At 42.3% G+C, this 24,560-nt stretch overlaps 1 protein-coding gene across 5 annotated transcripts; it reads right to left on the bottom strand.

The window, feature by feature from the left end:
• Positions 1-9,440: 9,440 nt before the first annotated feature.
• LOC119165104 (uncharacterized) lies at positions 9,441-23,913 on the bottom strand. Of its 5 annotated transcripts, none has more exons than XM_075870662.1 (7): positions 23,573-23,910; positions 22,541-22,724; positions 18,848-18,988; positions 14,960-15,189; positions 13,280-13,300; positions 11,543-11,585; positions 9,441-9,568 (listed from the first exon to the last, which is right to left on the bottom strand). In XM_075870662.1, exons 2-6 carry the CDS (start codon positions 22,645-22,647, stop codon positions 11,551-11,553), a joined length of 534 nt encoding a protein of 177 aa, XP_075726777.1. In that variant the 5' UTR covers positions 22,648-22,724; positions 23,573-23,910; the 3' UTR covers positions 9,441-9,568; positions 11,543-11,550. The 5 variants fall into 5 exon arrangements, with proteins under 5 accessions (XP_075726777.1, XP_075726779.1, XP_075726778.1 ...); XM_075870664.1 differs by having other exon boundaries at positions 22,541-22,669; XM_075870663.1 differs by having other exon boundaries at positions 23,709-23,910.
• Positions 23,914-24,560: the final 647 nt, after the last annotated feature.

Here is a 24,560-nt window from a genome sequence, read left to right as displayed (position 1 = left end):
CAAGCGAAGGTACTGCCGTGAAATGTGTTTCCTTGGACAACCGATCCACAACTGGTAAAGTATTAATATTACCTACTGCAGACATTGAAAAAATGTTCAATGTAATCAATGTAATCTTAGCGACACGTGCGCAAAACCGTTTCGCAAGAAGTAATGGTAGTAATACGTCTGCGTTGACCTCCCGTCTGTATTGTTTGGACACCTCGCCGCAAGTAACGTACGAATTGTTCTATTTGTACTTAATTTGGACTTGTCAAGTTCACACTGTTGGAATATAACTCTACGAATTCTTATTTCGCCTTGCGTAAGAACTTAGCATTTGTCGCTCTTAATAGCACACTGATGACGATACTCTATAAAGCCTATGTGGGTGTCGTATAGTTTTGTCGACGCGATGGGTCTTGATCAAGTCTTTCTGAAAGCACACGATTCAGCTCTCTCGGTTCCACAGGCAGGCTTCTTAAAAAACAGTTTGCCATAAACCACCTGAAAGCGTTTTTCCACTCTATACGGTTTGAAACATCGCATCTGCAGTCATGTAGCAAGTTCATCAATTCGGCAATCCTTTGTTCGAGGCACTGCTTTTGGAACATTCTTAAAATTGCGAAATTATTCACTATCACTATAAGTTATCAGTCAAACGAACAGTGGCACAACTTCTTATTCTCGCTTCGAAACGCAATCAAACACTCCCGTTTACTAAAATGGCATTGACGTTATGCGTTCGAGAGTTGACGAGTGGTGTAGGTGGAGGCATGTCTCCACATGTATCAGTCACGCCTTGTTTTGTGGCGGTGGCGACGAATGCCATCGTACAATCCCTTACGTACCGACAAGAGCAGCGAAGCTTTGAATATACTGAAGGTATTAGGAGCTACATTTTAACTTGATCGATCACACACACTGACGAAGCAACACTGATTATTGTGGGAGGACTACGCACCCCACCTATATCAACGCGACAGCGCTAAGCTTGAATATGTGTCTGAGGTATTCAGGTGATGAATTCAGCATCGCCAGGTAGACGGAAAGTGAAAATCACGAAAGAGGCAAAAATGAAATTTCAGGGGTTCCAGCCGTATTCTAGCCGACAATTCAGCGTGGAGATTAGGCATTCTTCAATACAGCCATAAAACTGGTTGAGCTTGTTTCGAATGAAAATTGCACCATTTCCCACTACTGATAACCATGAGTGGCATGCGAAGTCGCACATGGGTCGACGTAAAGGATCCCTGAAGCAGTTTATTCACATTCCTTTTTTTTTTATTGGAGCACTACTGGAGCAAATTATTGACACCGTAATTTTATTAGCATACCCCTTATTTAACAGAGCAACACGAAATCAACAAGTACCGTCTTTTTCAGCTCCACCTTTCACATTCAACTACATAAAATCTTCCTTCGAGTGCTCGGATCTACGCTCCGCTTTCACAGGAACTGTGTCGCGCGCTCCACAGCCAATCAGATCAGCAGCCATGGTGACGTCTATGGGGCAGAACGTATCTCTCTATGAAAGGGTTTGGCTGAGTCGCTGCTCTCTGCAGCACTTCGCAGCTTTAAAGTGTTGTAATAAATTACGAAATTTACGCAGAGAGCTAAAATAGGTTAGTAAATGACCATTTGGACTTGGTCTACCGGTGCAGTGTGTTTGTACAAGAACGTCAAAACTCGTTCGGGGTTCATTTAAAGTGTCATTCACCACGGGCACATTGTCCGATGTTAACGCGTCCTTGCAAGTGGAGCACACCAGAAATTCACTGTCGTTCCTGTTGCTGTTACTCGTTTCGAACCATTCTTGAAGCACGCCACGCGGATTCATCGTCACGCAACGCAGGAGCACGTAGGTTGATCGCGCGCTTGCAAAACTTTGTTCCCGGACATCATCACCTGATTGCTGAGAAAGTGTAAGGTAAGGCCACAGCCACTTACAGAGTCACTTACACAGGCTGGAGTGCGCTAGCGCATGCCAGCGCGTTCTCACCAAGGTAGAATGCGTTGGTTCATCGCGAGTCGAAGCAGTCTCGTTCTCCGACGCCATCCCATGATTGCTGAAAGAGTGTAAGGGGGTGAGGCCGTATCGCCCTCCCCAGCCCCTTGCACAGGCTGGAGTGTGCCAGCGCGTGAGCACTCAAGCCTGTGCGTGAGCACTCAAGCTGCGTGTGAGTCCTTGAGCCAGCTGTTGCACATGTGCCGCAAGTGTGGTTACGCACACCGGATTCCGCTCCACCATAAGCTGCTTCGCATATCGAAAACTCTATGCAGGTATCAAGTAGGGTAAGGAGTTACAATTAACTAAAGTGGTATTGCATAGAGCAACCTTTAAATAATACGACGAGTGAATTACCGTGTGGCAATTACTTAAAGTTATTGCCTTAAAGCGGCCCAACTGGTACAAGTGTTTGGAAGGTTCATAATTCACCATAACTGTTGCCACTTGACACAGCATCAACAAGTTGATCACCTGCATGAACAAGCGTGTCCCTCTACATGCTTGTACGAGGTATTCCCGCACTTGCACAAAGGTGAGCTACGGTGTGGAGAACACGTCTAAACTGCACTCTAAGCAGGCGCAGTCAATCGATTGCCACCGGCGTTTCTTTCCTCGTGGCATCACTTGACGGGTCGAGAGAACGATAAAGCAAAACAAGCCGGCCATTTTTTTCTGTGCGGCCTAGATTTTCTTATATGCGGTGATCAATTTTATTACTCCACTGAGCTTATGTACTTCTCTGAAAAACACAAACTTTACGTGTGATGAGAGTACAAGAAGAGGGAAATCGTTTCCTTACGGGACGTTAAAAATAACAGGCTGTCAGCTCATATTTCAACGTGATGCTCTAGGGTATTTAGCTTTAGGCCTGCACTGTGCACTCTTTGTGAAAGCGGAACATTGAAGCCATGCTTGAATTTTCATGGTCAGGCTATTTTAAAAAATGTCGGAGAGGATGGCTGCATAGACAGAGAGATATGAAAGTCGGTTTTTTTTACTATGTGTAAACATAGCTATGGAGCCTTGGTCGCGTGAATCACTTCAGCTGAATCACCCGAGGCAGCGCTATCATTAGTTTTGTATCGAAGAGAACGTAGCGAAACCAAAAAAAAATACCATTTCAAGTCCCATAGATATAGAAAGTGTAATATTCTTACAAGTTGTGGGCGCTTTGAAACCGTGAAGCTGTAATCTTGGCAACGAAATACCCCAGAGGTAACAATGAATCTATAGAACATCCTGGGACTTGCAATATCGAAATTGCTAGCACAATGTGTATAGCGAAGGCATCTCTCTGGTCCCATATTTCTTTGTTCTTCGCTATGCCGGTCTGCGTGAATGAAAACAACTCAGTTAATGAAAACAAGTGAAACGTTGTAAGAAACTGCTTTTTTCACAGCACAAGCTAACCACCTCCCAAGCAGCTATTCAATTCCAACAGCTCTGTCATCATGAATGCGATTGTTAATAATCTCGCTTGAAATGTCAAATGTACGTTCACGCAAAAGTGATGTATTCGCAATCAGGCATAAAAGCAATAGGTTATGGATGTACTTTCATACACAAATGTTTTGAAGCGACACTTCTGAGTTTTCTCTTTCTATGCCCATGCTTTCTATGCCCCGCGTCTGTGCAACGATCAGTACATTTGCAAGATACGAAAATGGTGCATACACAGAATGGCTTTGTTGTCGCTCGTTCTTGGAATATATGCACGTTGGATCCTTGAGGAGCGTGCAACACTCGTCCACCGCGTACTATATATTTCATTTTATCATCTATCTTGTATTTCCTTTATTTTGTCTTCGTTATATTGAGATAAAAGAGCGTTTTCCGTTGTATAAACTTACCATATTTTTGTGGGCCACCTCATATTGCATATTCTAGAGCATCTAGACCAATGTATATTGCTATATGCTCTAAGGTATTCAAAGACGCCTCAAGGTGTCTGAAATCATAGACCTCTCATATAGAAACTGTTTTGTGCGTCCTTTCTTGGAGTCCAAAAACATACCTAGATTCTCATTACCACCCTAACGTATGCTTTTACGATCATCCCTAAATTTACGTAATATATTACTGTAGAAAACATGTTGCTAATGAAGTGACTGCAGACGTACGTGTGATGTGGTCGTTTATTCTTCAGCCGCCTAGCAGCTGCGACAAAGAAATGTCGCCCACCGACATGAGAGGAGGGAAGGAAAGACAGGAGAAGGAAAGCACACAGGGGAGATTTCCTACGTATAGACAAAGCACGATGTGTGAAATATTGCACAATGTAAGGTTTGTGTCACAGAGTTTATGTTACGGGTTTTTGCAGAGGTGCTAGAATCCATCTTCGGTTTTTGCCACGCCGTGTTGGTCTAGTGGCTGAGGTACTCGGCTGATGATCCACAGGCGACCGAATCAAATCCCGGCTGTAGCTGCTGCATTTTCGACGGAGGCGCTAATGCTTTAGGCCCGTGTGCTCATATTTGGGCACATGTTAAAGAATTCCAGGTGGTCGCAATTTTCAGAGCCCTGTATTTCGGCGTCTCTCATAATCACATGGTGGTTTCGGGGCGTTAAACCCCACATACCAAAATTTCGATTTCTGTGTTCAGATGCTCAAACAAATGTAAACTATCACATTTCCTTTTCGCCAGAGTACCGGTAGCAGCATGTTGTTGCAATCAAATAATATAAATTATTTTGAAAGTGGAATCGCGATGCACTGTTCACTGGATATGAACACATGCGTTCTCTAATAGTTGGCTACGAGGACTATGTATCTCTGTTGAAATATTTTCTAGATCAGCAAAGTATATGTCAAGGCAGATAAACAATGCCGAAATTTGTAGTTAAAGTCCGAAGATATCGCAAGTTTCTTAATTCATACATTATGTTAACGGATGTGAGTCCGTGACTAGCGCGAGCATATTATTACGCGACGAATTCTCAATCGAGTAATCATGCAAACATGTACTAAAAAAAAACGACAGGCCTGCGTGGAAGGCGCAGCACTGTCACAGCATGAACTAGAAGATTGGCTTTTCAGAGCCTTTTCTAAACACTCTTTCGGTAGCTGCAGCAGGCACACTTGCTTGATTCCCACTACGGCATTTGAAAAAAAAATTGTGTAGTAGGTCGGCATTCTCGTCATTCTTTTGGAGTTCATGCAGTGGCTGACAACGATGAGAAATTATGCCTGAAGTGGATATGCGGCATAGTTATTAGAGTAACAAGAACAAGCTTTTACAATAGGGTGGAGCATTGGACTGCCCAGTCGTTTCGCTATTCGCATTGTGCAATGACTGGTTGTTCTTTCGCTGTTTCAAAACGCTTCACAGGTCGTGTTAACATGATTGCTTTCCCAACACCAAGCTTGCCTAAGGCAAGTTTGCCACCAAGTCCCAAGCACCAACGTGGCTCAGTGGTAAAATACTGGGCTGTCACCACTGAGTCGGCACCAAGCGGACCCAAGTTCGAGCCCCAATGTGTCATTATTACTAGGTTGTTTCTGTTTTCTAGTTTCGTGCGATGTGGTTACGGACACCAGTGGTGGGGGCTGTGGTGGACAACAACGGCGCCACGCATGACCCAAGTTTTGATCTCATATAAGCTTTCGCTATAAAAAGTTTGACAGAAAAAACGCGCACCTGACATTGCCACACTCGTCTTTTTGTGCATACTGACCTGACCGTATAAAGCACCCCGCGAAGTTTTTACAGTCGCGTAAATGTTTTCAAGTAAAGCTTTATCAACCTGGCACGAAGGTGAAAGGAAATAATACATTCTACAGACTGAAGCAAGAAGCAGTTATCATGACGCTATGGTTGTGAAACTAAACTTGCATGTTTGAACTTGCGTTGCGAATGTTGCCTGCTTGGAAAAAGCATCCGTTTGGTATTTAGGTGCGTTAAAAAGCGGATCTCGTAATACCACGTTTACATGCTGTTCAAGACAACAATATGGCTCTCCATGACAGATTTTCTCGTCAGCCTACATCGCAATCACGTTGTCCCATACGTGCCTACGTTATAGTTCGTGCCAGATATCTTGAAGGCAAATGTAAACTTCTTTTCCTTTTATTGCGATAGTATTTATCAGTCCAGCCCCGAGACTTTACTACAAATACCATGATTTGGCTCTGGCTCCAGCATCTAAGGTATAGCAAACATTAAGCAGCTCATGTGCCTCCAGGTGAACCTTCATATGACCAAGCGAAAATGTCAACTCGAGGTGTCGTCATTTGGCATCACAATATGGGGACGTCACGTGAACGTTGCTTCCTCGCCCCAGTACGCCACAACGATGGCTTATCTGTGGCATATTTCTGATGTCCTACGTGGGCGTTAGATGATAATGATTACTTGCATCGCTCATGTTGACAGCGACAGTCAGTTTTCAAGTTTAAGTGAGCATGAAAGGCTCTCGCCTCAATATTTTGCTTGCCAAGCATTTGCATCAAAGTACTGATTTATTTCAACAGGCGTGTCTGAGATAGAAATTCGCACGCAACATGTAACTAAAGTGACCGGATCTGCAGTGTCCTCGCTGCAGTTCACATGTTGCATCCGGCTCGAAACATCTAGTAGTACGTCCACAACACAAGATGAGGGTGTGGTTAAACATCTTGCATTTACCACCCTTCTTGGGCTTTGATTGCTAATTCCTCTGCGCTAATATTATTTCAATAAACGAGTAACTTCGTGTTGCCTACACGCTCCGATTTCATTCACGAATAAGTCATTGAAACCAATCCTGCTTTTTCTCCGAGGTCTCTTTCAAGGCTGAGCACACATCTATCTTTTCGTTGTCTTGCACGCTAAGTATGGCAATTGTGTGTCACTGAATAGCACGTTTGAAAGCCTATTCATTGTAGTATTCTATTTTTGTCCGCCAGGCGTGCTTGTTTGTTGTACACAGTTCACTTGACAATGCTTAGATACAAGAAGTGATGTTGCCATGTAATAATCTATTGGAAACCCATAAGTGAAGCTTACTTTCTCTAGCAGACACAAGGAACTTCAATGTTATTTAAAAGTGATCTGCAGTTTGTCTTATAACTGCACATTGAAGTCTGCGTGTTGCGGTTCCTACAAAACCACTTATTTCGAACTGATTACCAGTCACTCCCGCTTTTTCTTCTATAAGTTCAAAACGATGAGTTAAACATCACACCTTGCCCCGCCACGGTGGTCTAGTGGCTAAGGTACTCGGCTCCTGAACCGCAGGTCACGGGATCGAATCCCGGCTGCGGCGGCTGCATTTCCGATGGAGGCGGAAATGTAGGCTCGTGTGCTCAGGTTTGAATGCACGTTAAAGAACCCGAAGTGGTCGAAATTTCCGGAGCCCTCCACTACGGCGTCTCTCATAATCATATGACGGTTTTGGGACGTTAAACACCACATATCAATCAATCACACTTCGCACCTTGTTATGCCTGCTAACATTTATCAATGTTTCCTTCCAACAGGTTTTGGACTTCGCCTATTTCATGCGAAAGTTCTGTTTGTAAAGATCATTCGATCACGTTACAAAAAACTTCTAACGTATGCTAAGACCATGTTATCTCAGAGCTTGGCCAAAGTATGCATACAGTGGGGTTTTGCCATTGATTTTAGTAAGGAAATAAAAACACCGGGAAGTGGTACTGATGTGTGCAACATATCACTACCTATATGCTAGCATTTAGAAGTGGGAATAGCACGATGAAGAAAAGGATCAATTGAAGTTAAAAACAAAAAAGACGTGCTGCTTGGCAGCTAAGTTATGCACCAACGTATGGGCACTGGGGCCAAATGCTCAATTACGTACGATTATTTTGGTTCTAACTGCGACTTGCCTGCGATGCAAAACATTTTTATTTTATTTCTATACAGACTAGTTTCTTAATCGTTCTACTTTTCCTAATTTGTACTGCTCTCCGTCATTAAAAAACATGTTTTTCATGTATTCTTTTTATCTTCATCTTTTCACCCACTTTTCTTTCTTCACATTTACTGTATAATTTGATCTAGTAACATCTCCTATACTTATCTTGGAATTACTGGCTGTATCTTATTATTATTGTGTCGAATACGGAAAAACGACCCCTTACGTATACACTTATTACCGTATACATTACCCCATACTAGCAGACTTGGTGCCTTTAGGTTGTATACGGTCAGTTGGTCAGCTGCCATCTCATAATAAGTTCACTTGCTACGTCACGCCAAACAGGCTCATAAAGAGTGTACCACCATCGCCGCCGCAGCTACTGGGGGCGCTAACTGACACTCCCACGTTTAAATTCACATATATACCCAAATAAGTGGCTGACGGGCTACACGACGTGGGTGCTCAGTGGTTGGAGCATCGAACGCGTTAATCGAAGGTCGCAAGTTCAGTTTCTGCCCGGGGTGTGTGTATATATATATATATATATATATATATATATATATATATATATATATATATATATATATATATATATATATATATATATATATATATATATATATATATATATATATATATATATACGGCGAGCAGGAACCGGCCTTCGTCAGGGCATACGTGCATTGTCATATGCACGTATGCCCTGACGAAGGCCGGTCCTCGGCCGTAACGTTGGCAATAAAGCATCGTTTTTTGTTTGCTCGTTCGCTTCATCTGGTGACTTGTAACTCGACCGTATCCAGGAATACTTTCAAGAAACATCATCATCATCATCAGCCTGACTACGTCCACTGCAGGACAAAGGCCTCTCCCATGTTCTGCCAGGTAACTCGGTCCTGTGCTTGCTGCTGCCAATTTTTACCCGCAAACTTCTCAATCTCATCCGCCCACCTAACCTTCTGTTAAAAGCTTATATATATATATATAAATATATATATATATATAAATATATATATATATATATATATATATATATATATATATATATATATATATATATATATATATATATATATATATATATATATATATATATATATATATATATATATATATATAGTGTGGCAAGCCTCAACTTTCAGGAACAACCAAGTAACCAACCATGTACAAGGAGATACTGTGTGACGCATAGCCCATGACTAGAGCCCATGAGCAGCACAATAATTATACCCTTGAATCAAAGAAGTTCTATTTCGGTAAATTCTTTGACATTATGACATGCATACGCTTCTGTGGTTTGGCCTTATTTGAGCTAGTGGACATAAAGTACATCTTAATGTGCAGGTCTAAACTTTTGCTGCTTTGTGTTTTCGCAAGCACTGCCACTCGAGTCCTATGTGGGTTAGGTAGGTGATATATTTATTATTATCATTATTATTCCCATAAGAAACTTTGAAGTTCTCTAACATTATATTAACTTGGGAATTTTCCCCGCAGCCTACCTCTTACAAAGTTGAAGCGAGACAGAGGTAGAAGCAGTAAACCTTGTATTTCATCAGAATTAATTCCCGTAAAACACTTATATGAGTAATGGTTGTAAAACGTCATTTTTTTATTTCTTGAGGATAACAACTCGAAGAATGGCTGTAACAACTCGGCATATGTGGACTTCGTGTGACACAATTTTCATCTTCGTTTATGTAACCCTTCGGCGGCCTGTGAAAGTAACGGTTAATAAAAAATAGTTAGACGGTGATGTCATCTACAGCAGCAATAAAAAACTGAAGGGAACATTCATGACGACACGAAATCAAAATTACACTGAATGTGCAGGAGTTGAGGTCATAAGGGCATCCGTATAATAGGGAGTGACATAATAGGAACTCTCCAAAAGAACACTAGCTCAGGAGCACGCAAAATTGTTTCAAAGTTTCAAAAGTCAATGCGTTAGATATGTGATAGCATTTTAGTCAAACGGAAAGATCAAATTTCGAAATTGATCGCTGTTGCACTAAAAAAAAACTGTTGTGAAAGCACTTTAGTCTCTCATTGTTGAACGAAGAAGAAGAAGAAGAAGAAGAAGTAGGACAACATTGGGCAGAAAAATACTTATCTCTTTACCGGTTGAAATAAAATCCAATCAGAATTTTATTTTTAATAAAGATTGCACGTATAGAATTATCTGCACCTCTTCGGACTGTAACACTCGTAATGACGTTCGTTTACTATGCTACACTCAAATTGACATTTTAGGGTTCCCTCCCAAAACTACCACGCCCTTCAGAACAACCACCTCTTGAAATTTGCTGTTCAGTACAGTCACATGTCACAACAATGCATTGCAGAAATGATGCCAAAGTTCTAAAATCAAAAGGCAACTATCATGCTTTTAACAACTTAAATTTTGTTCCAGTCTTTGTTTCAAATAAAACCATTAAAGCTATTGTCATCAAATGGGACATGCTACTCCCGTGCTTTTTTTTTTCTGTTTATCACTCTCTTCATTATTCACAGAAAACATGTGCCGATTTTTCCGAAGCATGATTCTTCCAGCAATAGCGGCACGCTTACTTGTCCTGTCTCTACTTTACCAACACAGCATCATCTACACTAACGCCTGCCGGGAACGATGCATTGAAAAATTGCGACTCTGGCTTTTACTGTGCCAGTTATGTTTCACTAAAATGCACGTAAAAGCTTGATTGTAAGAACTAACTAGCAGCGAAATTTTGATTCATATGCACTGACCTTGACGTATTGAGTATTTTTGAAATCCAGGTCTAAATTTCAGTGATCATTTTATTTTTTTCAAAAACATCTTTCTTTCGTATTGATACTGTAAGGATATCTATTGAAACATTCAGCGACTCAAGTCACGACATGTTTTTTTTTTTTTATTTTGACAAGCCTCCATGCCACACCCCGTAACGCCATATCAAGTGGTGCAGGGTGGTAGTGGCTTATGATCCCTGCAAATTTACCTATAGGAACGCATTGGTTCTTTTCTCTGCTTGACGATTTTCGCGACTGATGGCGCTGGTCATCTCTTTAGATTTTTTTGTTTTTTGCGATGTATGTAGGCACCTTAACTGCATTCTATCTTCATGTCTTCATTAGCAGCTTGTTGTATGCTCACGTAAGCCTAAACATCACGTGCGTCCCCTCGACATCAGAATTCATGCTCGGGCTACACACGCACATTTTGTACGTCCTTACGGCTGTATCAGATACCAATAACATATCGTTAGAGCTATTGGGTGATGCTATGCTATAACTTTAGACTTTCAAGCATGGAAAAATTGCTCATTGATTTTGCAAACTTCCCCATCTAACAAAATACTCGGGGCACCCCTCTGGCTGAATCCGACTTACATCGTAGTATGCTTTTTTACCGCACATTTCTGTACCATTGTCGATACGGCAACAAAACGTGGTAACCATTGTACTGTTCTCCTATCGTACTAGCAACTCTTCTTCTGATAGATACAAAGATTTGGAGTTTGCTCTAGTGGCTTTCATTCTTTTTCTTAGTACAGATCTGAACACTACCCTTAAGTTTAGGCCCCACTAGTATGTAATTTGTTGCAGTTTATCAGCCCAGCTGTCCAAATATAGGTTTTTATTCTTGTATTCGTAAGAATATTTTTTAAACTGGGCAGACGTTACAGATTTTGGCAGAGGCGTACTTACAAGGATCTTCATGTGAGCCAGAGACGAAAAATGTAGACACCGTCTGCGACAGTTCAACACAGAAAAGAGAGAGAGAATGACCACCCATTCATTACGCAAGTAATGAAATTAAAAATATACACGTTCAGCAAAGCAGAGAAGCATTTTTTTTATTCATGACGCAGCTGTCTTGCTCCTGTCGGAAGACAACCAAAAGTCAATACTTACGATGTTCAGGACATGTCTTCAATGCCAGTAACCCTTCTTTAATAAAAACATTCTTTTGCGATAATAGCTGCTCGTATTATGAAAATATCGTTGTGTATTCACTGTGAACGATGTGCACACATATTTCGATTTTCTCGTCCCACGCAATGAACCATTATCATAAACCACTCGCCTCAACACTCACATTCCGGGAAAAACCTTTCTTAAGTCTATTTGGACACATACGAATGATTGAAAATTGTGAAGCTCATGCCGGCTTTGATTATACACGTTTATATAAGGCATACAAACTGACCTGATCAGATCATATATAAGGCATACAAACAGATATATAAGGCATACAAACTGACCTGACGGACCTGATCAGACCGCAAATATTTCATTTCCAGCAGAGAGCATTGGTAAAGTAAAGGACAAAATTAACCAAGAAAAGCACCTGCTTTAGTTTATTCAACAAAAAAAAGAACACCAGCACTTCCACCACGTTTTTTTTCTTTGTTGCTGTTGAGAAAATGAACACCTGCACCAGCACTCACACCAGAACTTTCATCGCAAGAAGAACGTCACGTCCTACCAGCACTAACACCAGCACCCAAGATTCATACCTCAAGTAATGTAAACGAATGCTTTAAAGACAACACATATAAAAATGTAAACACATTTCGCAGCATCAAAAGCAAAACATGAACCAGCACTTGCACCAGACTTGCACCAGCACTTGCACCAGCACTTTACGAATTTTTACGGCCAGCATATGCCGTCTCGTGCGAACTGAACACGCCTGTAAGTAAACTGTGTTTTTCTTTGATTTGGCTTTACTTACATTTCTTGATGCCGGAGAGTGGAGGACGCACTCTGATGCGATACTTATATTAGTACACCCTAAGGACAAGTGCAGTAATTAACACTGCGATGCGTTCGTTAGGGTGGAAATGATTACGCGGCATATTGAACTGCGATAAGAAGTGCATGCCCCGCCGCGGTGGTCTAGTGGCTAAGGCACTCGGCCGCTGACCCGCAGGGCGCGGGTTCGAATCCCGGCTGCGGCGGCTGCATTTCCAATGGAGGCGGAAATGTTGTAGGCCCGTGTGCGCAGATTTGGGTGCACGTTAAAGAACCCCAGGTGGTCTAAATTTCCGGAGCCCTCCACTACGGCGTCTCTCATAATCATATAATGGTTTTGGGACGTTAAACCCCACATATCAATCAATAAGAAGTGCATAATGCGTCACATGCATAATATTGCAAATAAATAGCAACGAAAATGCTCTTTTTTACAATTTTTCAATAGACGTGTGGTGGATGGATCACGTAAGGCTGTGAGAAATCGATGCATGGCTGCTTTGCGAGTAACTTACACCGGGCATTATGCAGCACATTAAGTTCCTAAGTTGTTTCTTCGCACATCCTTTTTTTTTCTGCTGAACAGCTTTCAGACGTTGTTACCCACTTTATTTTCCGTACAAATCTCCAAATAATAACTTCCTTTAGATAAGTACATATAAAGATAAAAAGAATTGTGTACGTCACCCAGTTTACGGGTTCCATGCGCTGGAACGAAAAGGACAAATACAGTATGCCACATCAATACTTCGCAAAGTTCCCGAGAAAGCTCGTATCGCAGTTGTGGCCGACAATGGCAGCACTTACAGACTTTACAATGAAACAACTACCGACGAAGAAAAAATTGAGCCACTGAACTTGAAAACCTCTGTATTAAAAAAGCATCAAGCCTGCGCTGAATGCGCACCACAGTCAGAACAAAAGCTGAAAACGGCTTTTATAGAGCATTTTAACACGCTCGCGGCAATTACTGCAAGCACGCTTGTATGGTACTCAATCCACCATATAAAATAATAATTTTTGTAGTTGTCAAACATTCACCATTATTATTGTTGGTAATTCTTTGGAAAAGCATGGTTTCCGCTACAAAATTGTAAGGTTTTACATCGACTTTGTTGATGGTGTGACTGACGACGACAAAAACTTACGCCTGAGGATTTTGTATTAAGTTGGAGCTTTTGCCAACCCACTCGTTACGCAATTCGCATTGCGGGTTTCCTGGTTAATTCTTTACTATTTGAAAACGCTCTATTGTACATGTTAACGCGGTTGTTTACCCGACATGAAGCCGGTGGAAGGCCAGTTTTCAACAGATTTTAAAGCACAGGCGTCGGTTAGGGGTACTGGGTTGCCGCACACAGTGTTCGGGTTCAGTTTCTATTGAGTTATCAGTATATGCTACAAGAATAGTTATCTGCTTATTTCGCGTGATGGTTGTTACGGACAGCCGTATTGGTGGTGTACGGCCGACAACAACGACGCCAGAGTCGCCCTTGTTGTGATCCCTTCCGCTCCTTCAATTGGAATTGATCATTAAGTGTTCCGAACTCACTACAGCGTCGCCGTTTAGTCTGCAGATGAATCCACGCGTCAGAACACTTACTGCAGATTATACAATTATCGATGATATACAGTGACAGGTTGAAAAGAAGGGTCCCGTCACTGTAGATGTTTTCGTGTCGATGAGAAGGGTTATCCGAAAATACAGTCTTCAATAACGGGTTATAGGCTCAGTGACACAAAAAATATAAGAAAAGTGACTTTGAAGGGTTACTCGAAGAAAGAAAGGGGTGGCCTTGTCGTGCAAGCGTAGCAAGTAGTAGCACTAATAACAATACAGTCATCGTACAAATTCGAGTTGAGGATTTTCCATACGCGCAAGGTGCGAACCTTACAGCAGGTATACGTGAAACCTTGAAGTCAATTTCGCATGAAATGTACCTTTACAAACGGGTCTCGGGTTATAAAAAAGTTTGAACAAAAAATGTCGCCCATTTCTTTTGAAGACACTAAATATAGAATGCGTAACTCAGTGAAGAGTTCAGCCCAAACACACGAAAGGTTCCCCGTGTCACCATTCATAATTTAAGGCCGTCACGGGCTTCTCAAGTTCACCAATTTGGCGGAAAGTAACCATCAATGGCAACCCTGCTCAAGGCGCACACCGGCAGCCTCTACACAAGTAGTACAGAACTGAAATCGCGTCCGAAATGTTAAAATGAACAGTATACGTATACACAGGCCATCTCTCGGCTCATGTCCAAAAAGCAGTAGCTTCAAAGCATGCGTATAACTACGCGAACAGGCACGTTCCCGTGTTACATTACATGATAAGTGTACATGTGAATCAGCAATTAAGGCACTCACTTAGCTTGACATCCGGTTTTATGCTCTGTACGGAGGCGCTCGCGTTGGCAGCCGCGACACTTTCGTTCAGGTTCGCCCATGCAGAGCGCGGTTCTCGGCGCAGGCCACCCCCGAAGAGCAGGCCCAGGGCGATGATGACGAAGGAGAGCGTCACGCCGACCACGCACAGGGCGGCCGTGATGCGACGGTGCCAGCGCTGACTGCAGCTGCTCTCGCAATGCGTCTGCGAGCTGTCAACGTAACCGCGGATGCACGTCACTGCACTAGCAAGCGTGACACATAGGTGTGCAGAAACTAAAGTACCAGTGAGTACTAGGGCACGCTGCTGGGCTAGTTGGTTGGGGTTCGTCATTCATATGGCTGGCTTTGATTGATATGTGGGGTTTAACGTCCCAAAAACCACCATATGATTATGAGAGACACCGTAGTGGAGGGCTCCGGAAATTCCGACCACCTGGGGTTCTTTACCGTGCGCCCAAATCTGAGCACACGGGCCTACAATATTTCCGCCTCCGTCGAAAATGCAGCCGCCGCAGCAATATGGCTGGCTTTAGCGCGCCACGAAGAGGACGCAGAAGAGGTGCGCGTGTCTCTCTTTTGTGTTGTTGTCGTAGTGTGCTATAGCCATATGAATGATAAACCACGGAGATTATTGATAAAGTGTCCAACTAAAAATAAAACAAATTTCAATACACAAATGACTAGGCAAGATTATAGGCATAATTCGGTAGGCACAAATTAAGAAAGTGGGAAGAAAAACTGATTAGGACCAGACACGAAGAGGTAGAGGGCATGGCAGAGTGTCACATAAAGTGATTGATGGACTGCATTTGTTTTCTTTAAGCGTAGCGATGAACTACTGGCGCGCTTGGATACTGGTGACGTATCCTCAAGGCTTCGAAAAATTGCTAATTAGTGGTGTCACTCTGGTTCACAATATCTCATAATAATTGAACGTATACTTTCAGTGGCAATGCGGTACAAGGTAAATGCAATAGTACACGCGTATAGATGCACGTTTTTTGTTGCTAAACTGCTCAAAGTCGGTTCTCAATCCACCACTATGCGTTATATTCTGAACTGAGATGTTATTCAAAATGCGCGGTACCTTGACTTTACGTAACTGAATAAATATTTTGTGGGAGCCCGGCTCTGAGATCTTTTGTAGAATTCTGAACACTAGCAGGATTTGGCCTGTATATATCTTTAGTTTTATATTCGTGCGTTCCCGTTTCTTTGGGCTGCCCTCTTTGAGAGTCATACAGCATGAGTGTCATTTTCTTTTTGGTGTGTCAAAAAATCCTAGCAGAGGCCTTTTCAGGAGCAGTGACCACCTCTGTGTAGAGTGCTCAAGCAGCCGGTTTTGGCTCTGTGGGCCGTAACCTTGAGGCAGTTTCGCGATCTTAAGAGGTGTATCAGGAGCATGCACAGCCTAGTTGTCAGACTGACCACGTCAGAGCCTGATACTGCCGCAACGTTTCGCCCCGCAGAGCAAAAAAAAAACAGCTGTGCAGGTGCTCTACACAGACGTAGCCGTGGCTTTACATGATCTGTCATGTGGCCTTGTTACGGTCTTTAAAACGTACCACTTTCTTGCTCGGTTGTGTTTGGTCCGAACAGGGCTTTTGCTCAGTTATATTGGATTGTAAATGGCAACGTGAAAGCAAGCTGACGCTCCCCATTCACAAGCGTTATGAGGAGCCTTCTCAGAAAAACACTTATGCCGACTTGCTAGAGCAGTTAGCTTGCTGGTTAGAAAATCTTCTAATGAGCGGACAACTCTCCTCAAATGCAAAGACCAGCACATTGAGTGTGACACCAAGATCACCGATAGCCTATTCGGGTGAACAAATGAGTTTTGTCACTTAACGTAATTTCGGTATAATTAGTCTATAATTTCTTGATTTTACTGAATACGTAGTGTATGTAGGTTCTGCTGCAGGTTATGCGTAACAGTACGCCAGCTTTCTCTTTCAATTGAATCAGTGGTTCTTGACTTTTCCGTTAGCCCTCGATTTCACTTAAGCTATATCGTCTACAACACTGTACGGTCACGCATTTACATCGCACAATAATACCCGGCTGGTTGGTCACTGTGATTTTTAATGAATATAGCAATAGGCAAGACAACACCATGCTGCCTAGATATCTTTATTTTCAGCGTCATAATTTTTTAATAAAGATTAATTGGTTTCCCGACGTCCACCAATGCAGAAGTTTCGAAAGTGATCTTCAATGCAGGCAGCGCAAATAAGTCTACTGCGCGCGTTGGTGAATAATAAAAAATTACGAGGCTGCTTCAATTTGTCTGTGCCATTTAAAGCGTAACTCTGATGCATTGTCAACCATACTGCAGTATAATGCCGCTTTCAAATAGTATTTACAGTCCTGGGAAACCTAGAGTGGATAGGTTTGACCAGGTACTCGTCAATAGTAGCAATTAGGCAAAAAAACAAGGAGTTACAACATAAAACAAAACAAGGAGCTGCGCCGTCTTGCATGGTAAGTATCGGAAGACTTCACAGGAATATGTTGTCGTTGACGTCACAAGATTCGCTACACCTTTCCACGGCTGGCCAGGGTGTAAACATACCTCCCGTGTCTCTTCCGACGTGCGAAAATCAAGTTCGCTGCGTACATCCGACGCCGAGTCCAACTGTGTGAGCTCGTCTGAATTTAACAATGACAAGTTTAGCGATCATTGCAGCTACTCTCTGGACGCAGAAGCATCGCTTTTTGAATTCGACCTACCGGCGCGTGAAGCATCTTACACGCCCAAAATCGATTTCCTCGTTGCTCAATATTGTAAGACCCGACGTCAACAACGACTAAAACGCTGTACACAGCTGACAAAACGGCTGTCGTCGCCTCGTATAAAAAAGTGCACACTGCACTTGTCTGCTGGGAAAGGCGTAGTTTCTGAAAAAAAAAACAGTCGCAGCTTTGCCACAAAGGCGAAGCAATGAACTTAATAGCAACGAATCGGAAGGTCACGCGCAGAATGGAAAGCAGATAGAAACGTGACCCGAGTTTTTCACGCACAAATGACGCGTGAAACATACTCACAGGTACAGATGCATGCGAATAAGCGTCTCAATTGTAACTTTGCTGTGTCCGAAAATCACGCGATTTTCGCAAACGGAGGCTGAAATGATTGCAGTGACCTTTGTGCACCCGGTAACTACAACCGAATCGTTCGAGGTAAAGCCCGAAACCAGCCAAGACGTACGATCCTCCCCTCCTCCTCACCGCGAGATACAGGCACGCGAAGGAGCGTCACTCCCCTCCTCTAAGCGGGGCAAAATACGCGTGGGAGATTAGAGCGCGCGCCGCAGTGCGATGCGGCGACGCACACTCATTGCACGATCTTGCTAGTAATGCTGAAAACAGGTTGATTCCCCCGAGGTGCCAGTCAGCAGCGGTAAGTGGTAGCTATAAATAGCTCACCATTTGGACGTTAAAGACCGTGCTCCTTGGTGGCTCAGTGGTTAACGCCTCGCGCTCATGATTGAGAGAAGTCTTTTTGGGGCATTTTTTTCTATCTTGCATTTTTATATATATAGATACGTATAAATAAAGGGTGAGTGACGGTGACGCCGATACTCGCGGCGAAATCCAGCCCAGAGTGTCCATATAATTGTTATCGCATCGAAAGAGTGGGCCCTTGAGTACATACACAGGGTGGCCCGCGTTCACAAGTGTGATTCCAGAATCAGCTAGCAATTAAAAAAATTGTTTTCTAAAAAACCAAATGACTTACGGTCGTATATTTTGGCACATATAAACATGCTGCCGACAAGAACAAAATTTCAAAGTTTTATCGAAATCAGTTAATATCGAAATAACGTCGGACTTCCTCTTTCAAAATTAAAACGGGAGCATACTCACTTGCTGTATACACCGCACCGCTGCAAAGGACAGCCCGGGCAGTGCTGTACACCATGAGCGGCGCAAGAGGTGCCTGAAAGTGTTCTATTCTCCGGCACATCTGCTGGCCATGCCCCCGGGTTGTAGCCGTGATCCTCTCTTCTGTAAATGCACGGAGTCTGAATAATCTGACTCTCTGGCTCCTGCTTTGAAATATAGATCATTTGCCTTATAAGACCATTTAACAATATATATATATATATATATATATATATATATATATATATTATATGGTTCGCGTTTCGACGGAAACCCCGTGCTTTTCGTGGCACAATAAGATTTACACATTTTTCGTGTCTTCCTATAGCTTGTCGAGACAGGAGGGAAAGGGTCGGAAGAAAAATATGAACAACAACAAAAAGGGGAGAGAAAAAAATAGGGAGGGGAGAAACGCTAAAAATAATAAGAAAACCTAGGAGAATAAGCAAGAGAGACACGGTGGGAATAGGAAGGGACAGCACTTCAATAGAGTAAGGTGAATGTAAACAGGCAACCCCATCATTGCCAACAATACCTCCAACTATACCTTTCAACAATACAACAATACCTTTCATTGCCGGTAATGGCGTCGGAAGATATGAAAACCCGGTAATTGTGGCGCAGCCATCAATATTCATTATATGCATTCGCTCCCGCCAGTGAAGGAGAAGGAAAGGCGCTTGAAATAAAAAAAAACAGAGGTGACTGTACGACATCCAGGACCACTTATCTCTGCGTTCCGGCTGGGCTTGAAGAGGCAAACCATTTCTATATTGTCAGATTTACACGGTAAAAGCTCTGTTAGGGGGTAATATTACTGTCGTAAATGTAGGCTAGGGGCAGAAAACTGATTAGAGAGAAGCATTTGCGTCTTTCACTGATCGTAACGCTGACAGAGTGCCTGGATGTTCATTTATTCCGTTTTTTATCGTAATGAATTTGTAGATAAAGTAGAATTCCCGTTCGCCCCGTTCCTTGATTGTTCAATAATTGTTTTCCAATAGAGAAACCCTGCTGCGATCAAATCTGTGGTCTTTTAATGTGCTGTGTTTTGAAAGTGAAAGGCTTGGCGGGGAACGTACATGCGACCGATGTTTGTTGAATATAATTGTAAACGGCGTGTCTGTGTGGCCCACGTGTTACATGCTACATACCCCACATTCCTGTAGGTATATGACGCTGTCTGAGTCACAGTATAGTGCACCACTTACCCTGTGCCTAAATTCAAGTGAGTGTTTTCCGCCGCTGTCGTTGTCTGCACGTGTTTGCATGTGGTCCCGATTTTCCGCTTTTTAATGGCGTCTCGATGATAGCTGGCGGGAATTTTCGATGAAGGACTACTTCGCGCATATGTGTGCTGTTTTTGCGGAAGTCCTCAGTGCAGGAACAGATTTGTCGGAATCTGTGTGCTTAGATAGATAGATAGATAGATAGATAGATAGATAGATAGATAGATAGATAGATAGATAGATAGATAGATAGATAGATAGATAGATAGATAGATAGATAGATAGATAGATAGATAGATAGATAGATAGATAGATAGATAGATAGATAGATAGATAGATAGATAGATAGATAGATAGATAGATAGATAGATAGATAGATAGATAGATAGATAGATAGATAGATAGATATTTTATTTTAATGATCAAATATGTGAGGCTGCTGTACTGATTGTCTTGTTACTTTCGGTGTCGAGTTACGACTACAGTGTAATGAGTAATCGTCACATATACATACAAATAAAACCTACAGCTAGCAACAGAACACTTTTAATGAGGAAAATGCGTTCAATGTCCACACAGAGAGAGAAACTTCAATTGAAGGATAGGGGGATCTCGGAGCTTTTGTGACCTCGCAACCGTTACACCATTAGCCTTGTGGAATGACTGGCGGTAATCACGCAACACAGTTCTGTCGCTCTACAGTACACTGATTAACGTGACGTTTCACCTTACGTGACGTTTGTAGGCGGGTCTGCTCGCAAATTATTTTTGAGCTCCAGTGTAGCTTTCCGGTATGATACTCCTCTGCCACGCACAGGGCCCGGATAAAAATCACATTTGATCGCAAGCACCTTTTTTTTCTCAATTTACTTTTTCGTGTATATCGGTTGTGCCACCAACGCCAGGGCAATGGCGATGGTGACACCACCTAATGCATGCCACTTGTTATTTAGGTATGACTGAAAGAGCCATGATGGTTTTTTGTGCGCCATGCATCATCAGTTTTTTGTTTCGTGCTTGTACTGTGATAAGGAATATGCCGAATTACACATTACTTCCTGTATGAAAAGTGTACAAAATAAATTCATAAACACTACAACTTAATATTTCTACTCTAAACTACTGTCATGAAGTGCGTAACCAAACAGTAATTAGCGCTTTTTAGTAAAGTGGTCTTGCAAATTATATTCTTTATAAAGCAAGTTATCTCCACCTCGACATAGAGTACGTGGAGGAAACAACTAAAGTGTGACTGTAATAATTTTTAATAAACTTCCGCATTGTTTAAACAAACGTTTTGTTAAAAGGTACGTCCTCCACTGTTTTGTAGTAATCAGGTCTTATGATGTGGTCAATTTTCTTAAGTACCATGTCGTAGTGACTCCACACGAGGACATTTTTTATGAAGTGTGAGCTGGCTTTCTCGGTCTATAGAATTAAGAAAGGTAGAAATCAACAATAGACTTCAATTATTTCAATTTATGACCTGACACATACGTGGACAAAAATTAAGCGTGGGGCAATTGGTAGGACGAAAAAGACTGTTACATCTACAGTTAGATTTTGGTGAACCTGGCGGTTTTTGTTGTTCGAACTTCCAATGGGAATACATCAAAAGCAGACACAAAATAGGCGTAGGAAGCGAAAGGACGTTCAAGCTTGCTGCGATAAAACTTTTCTCACCAATTCAATATGCAAACTAAACATAAACTATGAATACTACCGTATAGTATCGCCACTGAAAAAAGATGAAAAATACCAGCATTCGCATTTTAATTTCTAGGAAATGATCGTTGCTTTGTTGCTTTATGTATATGCATTTTATTTCATGTATGATATGTCAGCTCTCACCGTTGATTCTGCGCAAAAGATGCTAGCCGTGGCAACTTACTTGTGGCGATACTTCACGATTGTTTGGTGGGGCACCTACTGTTCCCGGCCTATACATTATACTGGCTAGATTTATGAGAGCGCCTCGCTAATACAGTATTCAATGAGTGAGGCGTATATATGTGCAGTGCAGGTTCTCCATTCCAGCATCCAGTAAAAGCTGTCCAAACACAATTTCTGGGTATATTCCGTTTCATCCCATAAATATCGAACCAGGTCCACAAAAAGTCATTATGTGTAAACCGTTTTATCGGTTACAATGTTGGCAAAAAGGAGCTGTTATCTATTTTTGCAAGGCGACGTTCTCAAGGGCGATGTGGCAAAAAGCTCTTCAATTGAGGCCCTCCTTGAGGCCGCGTACAAAAGCGAATCCCTTACAAAGATGTTACAGAAATCACAGCATTTCTTTGAACCTTCGTTAAACAACGCTACGTCATAAAAAATACAATCGAAGTAGGCCTAACTGATAAAGGTCTACTGTGAATGTCACTCAGCAAATGTGCATGATTGGAGGATTTACATTACGATGTATATCCTGTAGTTTCATCTAACTTACGTGGATCCATGGCACACCGAATCCGAGCTGCGAGTCGCCGACATGGTGACACCCAAAGGTTCCGGATCTTGCTGTGCTCGAGTGGGGATCGATGATGGTGGTGACATCAAAAGCTGTGGCACATGTCCACTTGTAGAAATGGGTTACCATTAGGCTATTGCTGACTTCAAAATAGAACTCTTCTCTATTGATAAGAGAGCAAAATGCGCGTGAATGTTAGAAGAGCCAATACCATAATAAGTTAAACGTCAAGAGATTCAGTTTTTTCTTGCTGCACGCGGTAAGAATAAGTACGTCCAAAATTTCTGTTAATTCATTAGATTCAGTTGACCACTCAGGTAAGAAAATTGTTGTTAAAAACCTTCCATATGATTTTATTGGTGAACAGAGTTTCAAACCTTATGCAAGAGTCTAAAACGGCACATCATAATGTGTAATAGCAACATCAACAAAACTAGTTCATGCGTGGACACGCGAGATCATCACAATAAATGTCTGAGCAGTGTGCTAAATAAATATAGAATTTGACCGTTCATAACAGGGTTTGCACTTTTCGGAAGCCGTACTGAAAAAACCGTCAACATTTGCCATAAAAAACAGTAATACCATGAAGATAGGTATCGCCCAGTAACGACACAAACTATATAGTACCAACAAAGTTCATAAGCAAGACTAGTTGAATAAAGCAATCAAAAATATTAATAAATGCCGACACCAGAAGCGAAAATTCCCGATTTCAGAATTTTCCTGATAGCCTTACAAATATACCAGTCATGTCAGGTGCGTTCTATTGTGAATACGGTAAGACTTTACAGAAGCCATCGTAGACACAGCCCGTGCGATCGCCGTCAACAGTTATGTGCCAACATTTAAATGACTACTGCATATTGCCCTCATCTACCAGATGAATTCGGCGACTGTAATATGCGGGATTTAGACCAGGAAGCATCGGAGGGAAAAAATACGTCTCTCAAAGAAAGAATCAAACCAAGTGCAGGAGCTTCTGTTTTGTGGGGGAAAGAAGAAAACTACCTTCAAAACGAATCGGTTTCTTTGGGTCTATAGCTCCTTGACCAATACCCCAGCTCGGGTGTGTGACACTGTCCAATGTTATACTCTACCACTTTAAGTGCACTGTTTGTGCACTTCGAGTGCACTTAAGACTCACTCTCCGATTTTGGCCGATCCTTTTTAAGATGCCTTGAGTCATGGGAGGCCTCTGTCAGGGAAAACCTCACTACGTGTAAGCCTGTGTACTGTCGAAACAGAACAGTCTATTTGAAAGAGAAGTGCGTCTCGCCCAAATCTGAAACTCGAATAAAAAAAAAACAAGAACAACTCATGTGTTCTCCCCGTAGAAACTGTACCAATACGATAATAGATGAGCGACTTGCACAATCAGTCACAATAACAATGGTTGTCGAGAAAAATTCAGAAAAGTTAGAAGCTGATGTCGATCATGACGCTTTTCTGCACTTCTCGCCCACCTGGGCCTACGGTTGCGGATTGCATACGCATGGCGATGGGGCTATCGCCCATTTCCTATTGACTGATTGCCATAAATATGGCTCCATTTGCGCTTAAGTGTCCTGTATGCTGAGTTCCACAAACTGTGAGTGGCCACCTATGACACCCATGCTATGATCTTCGAACGTCGCTTGCGTACTGGTGTTAACAAAATAGGGTGTAGGTGCACGTGGTAGCGAAGAGCAGGCCAGGGATGAGCGAGCTAAGTGGTTCTGTAATGGTTAGAGAATTACATCTGATCCTCTGCGTAAAGTTTTTACGCTTGAAAACAAAAAAAGCCTTGATCTCCGGAAGAAATAAGAAAGAAGGAAAGAAAATGAGAAAAATAAAAAGCACAACGCCAAAATACAGGGATCTCTTCGAAGTGAATCATGACGATTGGGCGATGTTCTAGGTATTGTATGGTTGAGTAACCGTACGTCATTCGAGCGTTGCCCCATATAATGTAAATTCAGTGAGATAGCTTACGTGACATCATTAGTCGACGACAAAG

The sequence above is a fragment of the Rhipicephalus microplus genome, chromosome 8 (assembly GCF_043290135.1).
Source record: "Rhipicephalus microplus isolate Deutch F79 chromosome 8, USDA_Rmic, whole genome shotgun sequence".
Taxonomy (NCBI): domain Eukaryota; kingdom Metazoa; phylum Arthropoda; class Arachnida; order Ixodida; family Ixodidae; genus Rhipicephalus; species Rhipicephalus microplus.
This window is presented reverse-complemented; position numbering and strand designations above follow the sequence as displayed.

Coding starts and splice junctions, on each gene's coding strand:
- LOC119165104 (XM_075870662.1), bottom strand. CDS start 22,647: ATGTCACCACCATCATCGATCCCCACTCGAGCACAGCAAGATCCGGAA. Junction 18,989..22,540: donor TCGGTGTGCCATGGATCCAC/GTAAGTTAGATG, acceptor GTGCATTTACAG/AAGAGAGGATCACGGCTACA. Junction 15,190..18,847: donor CGGTGCGGTGTATACAGCAA/GTGAGTATGCTC, acceptor TTACGTTGACAG/CTCGCAGACGCATTGCGAGA.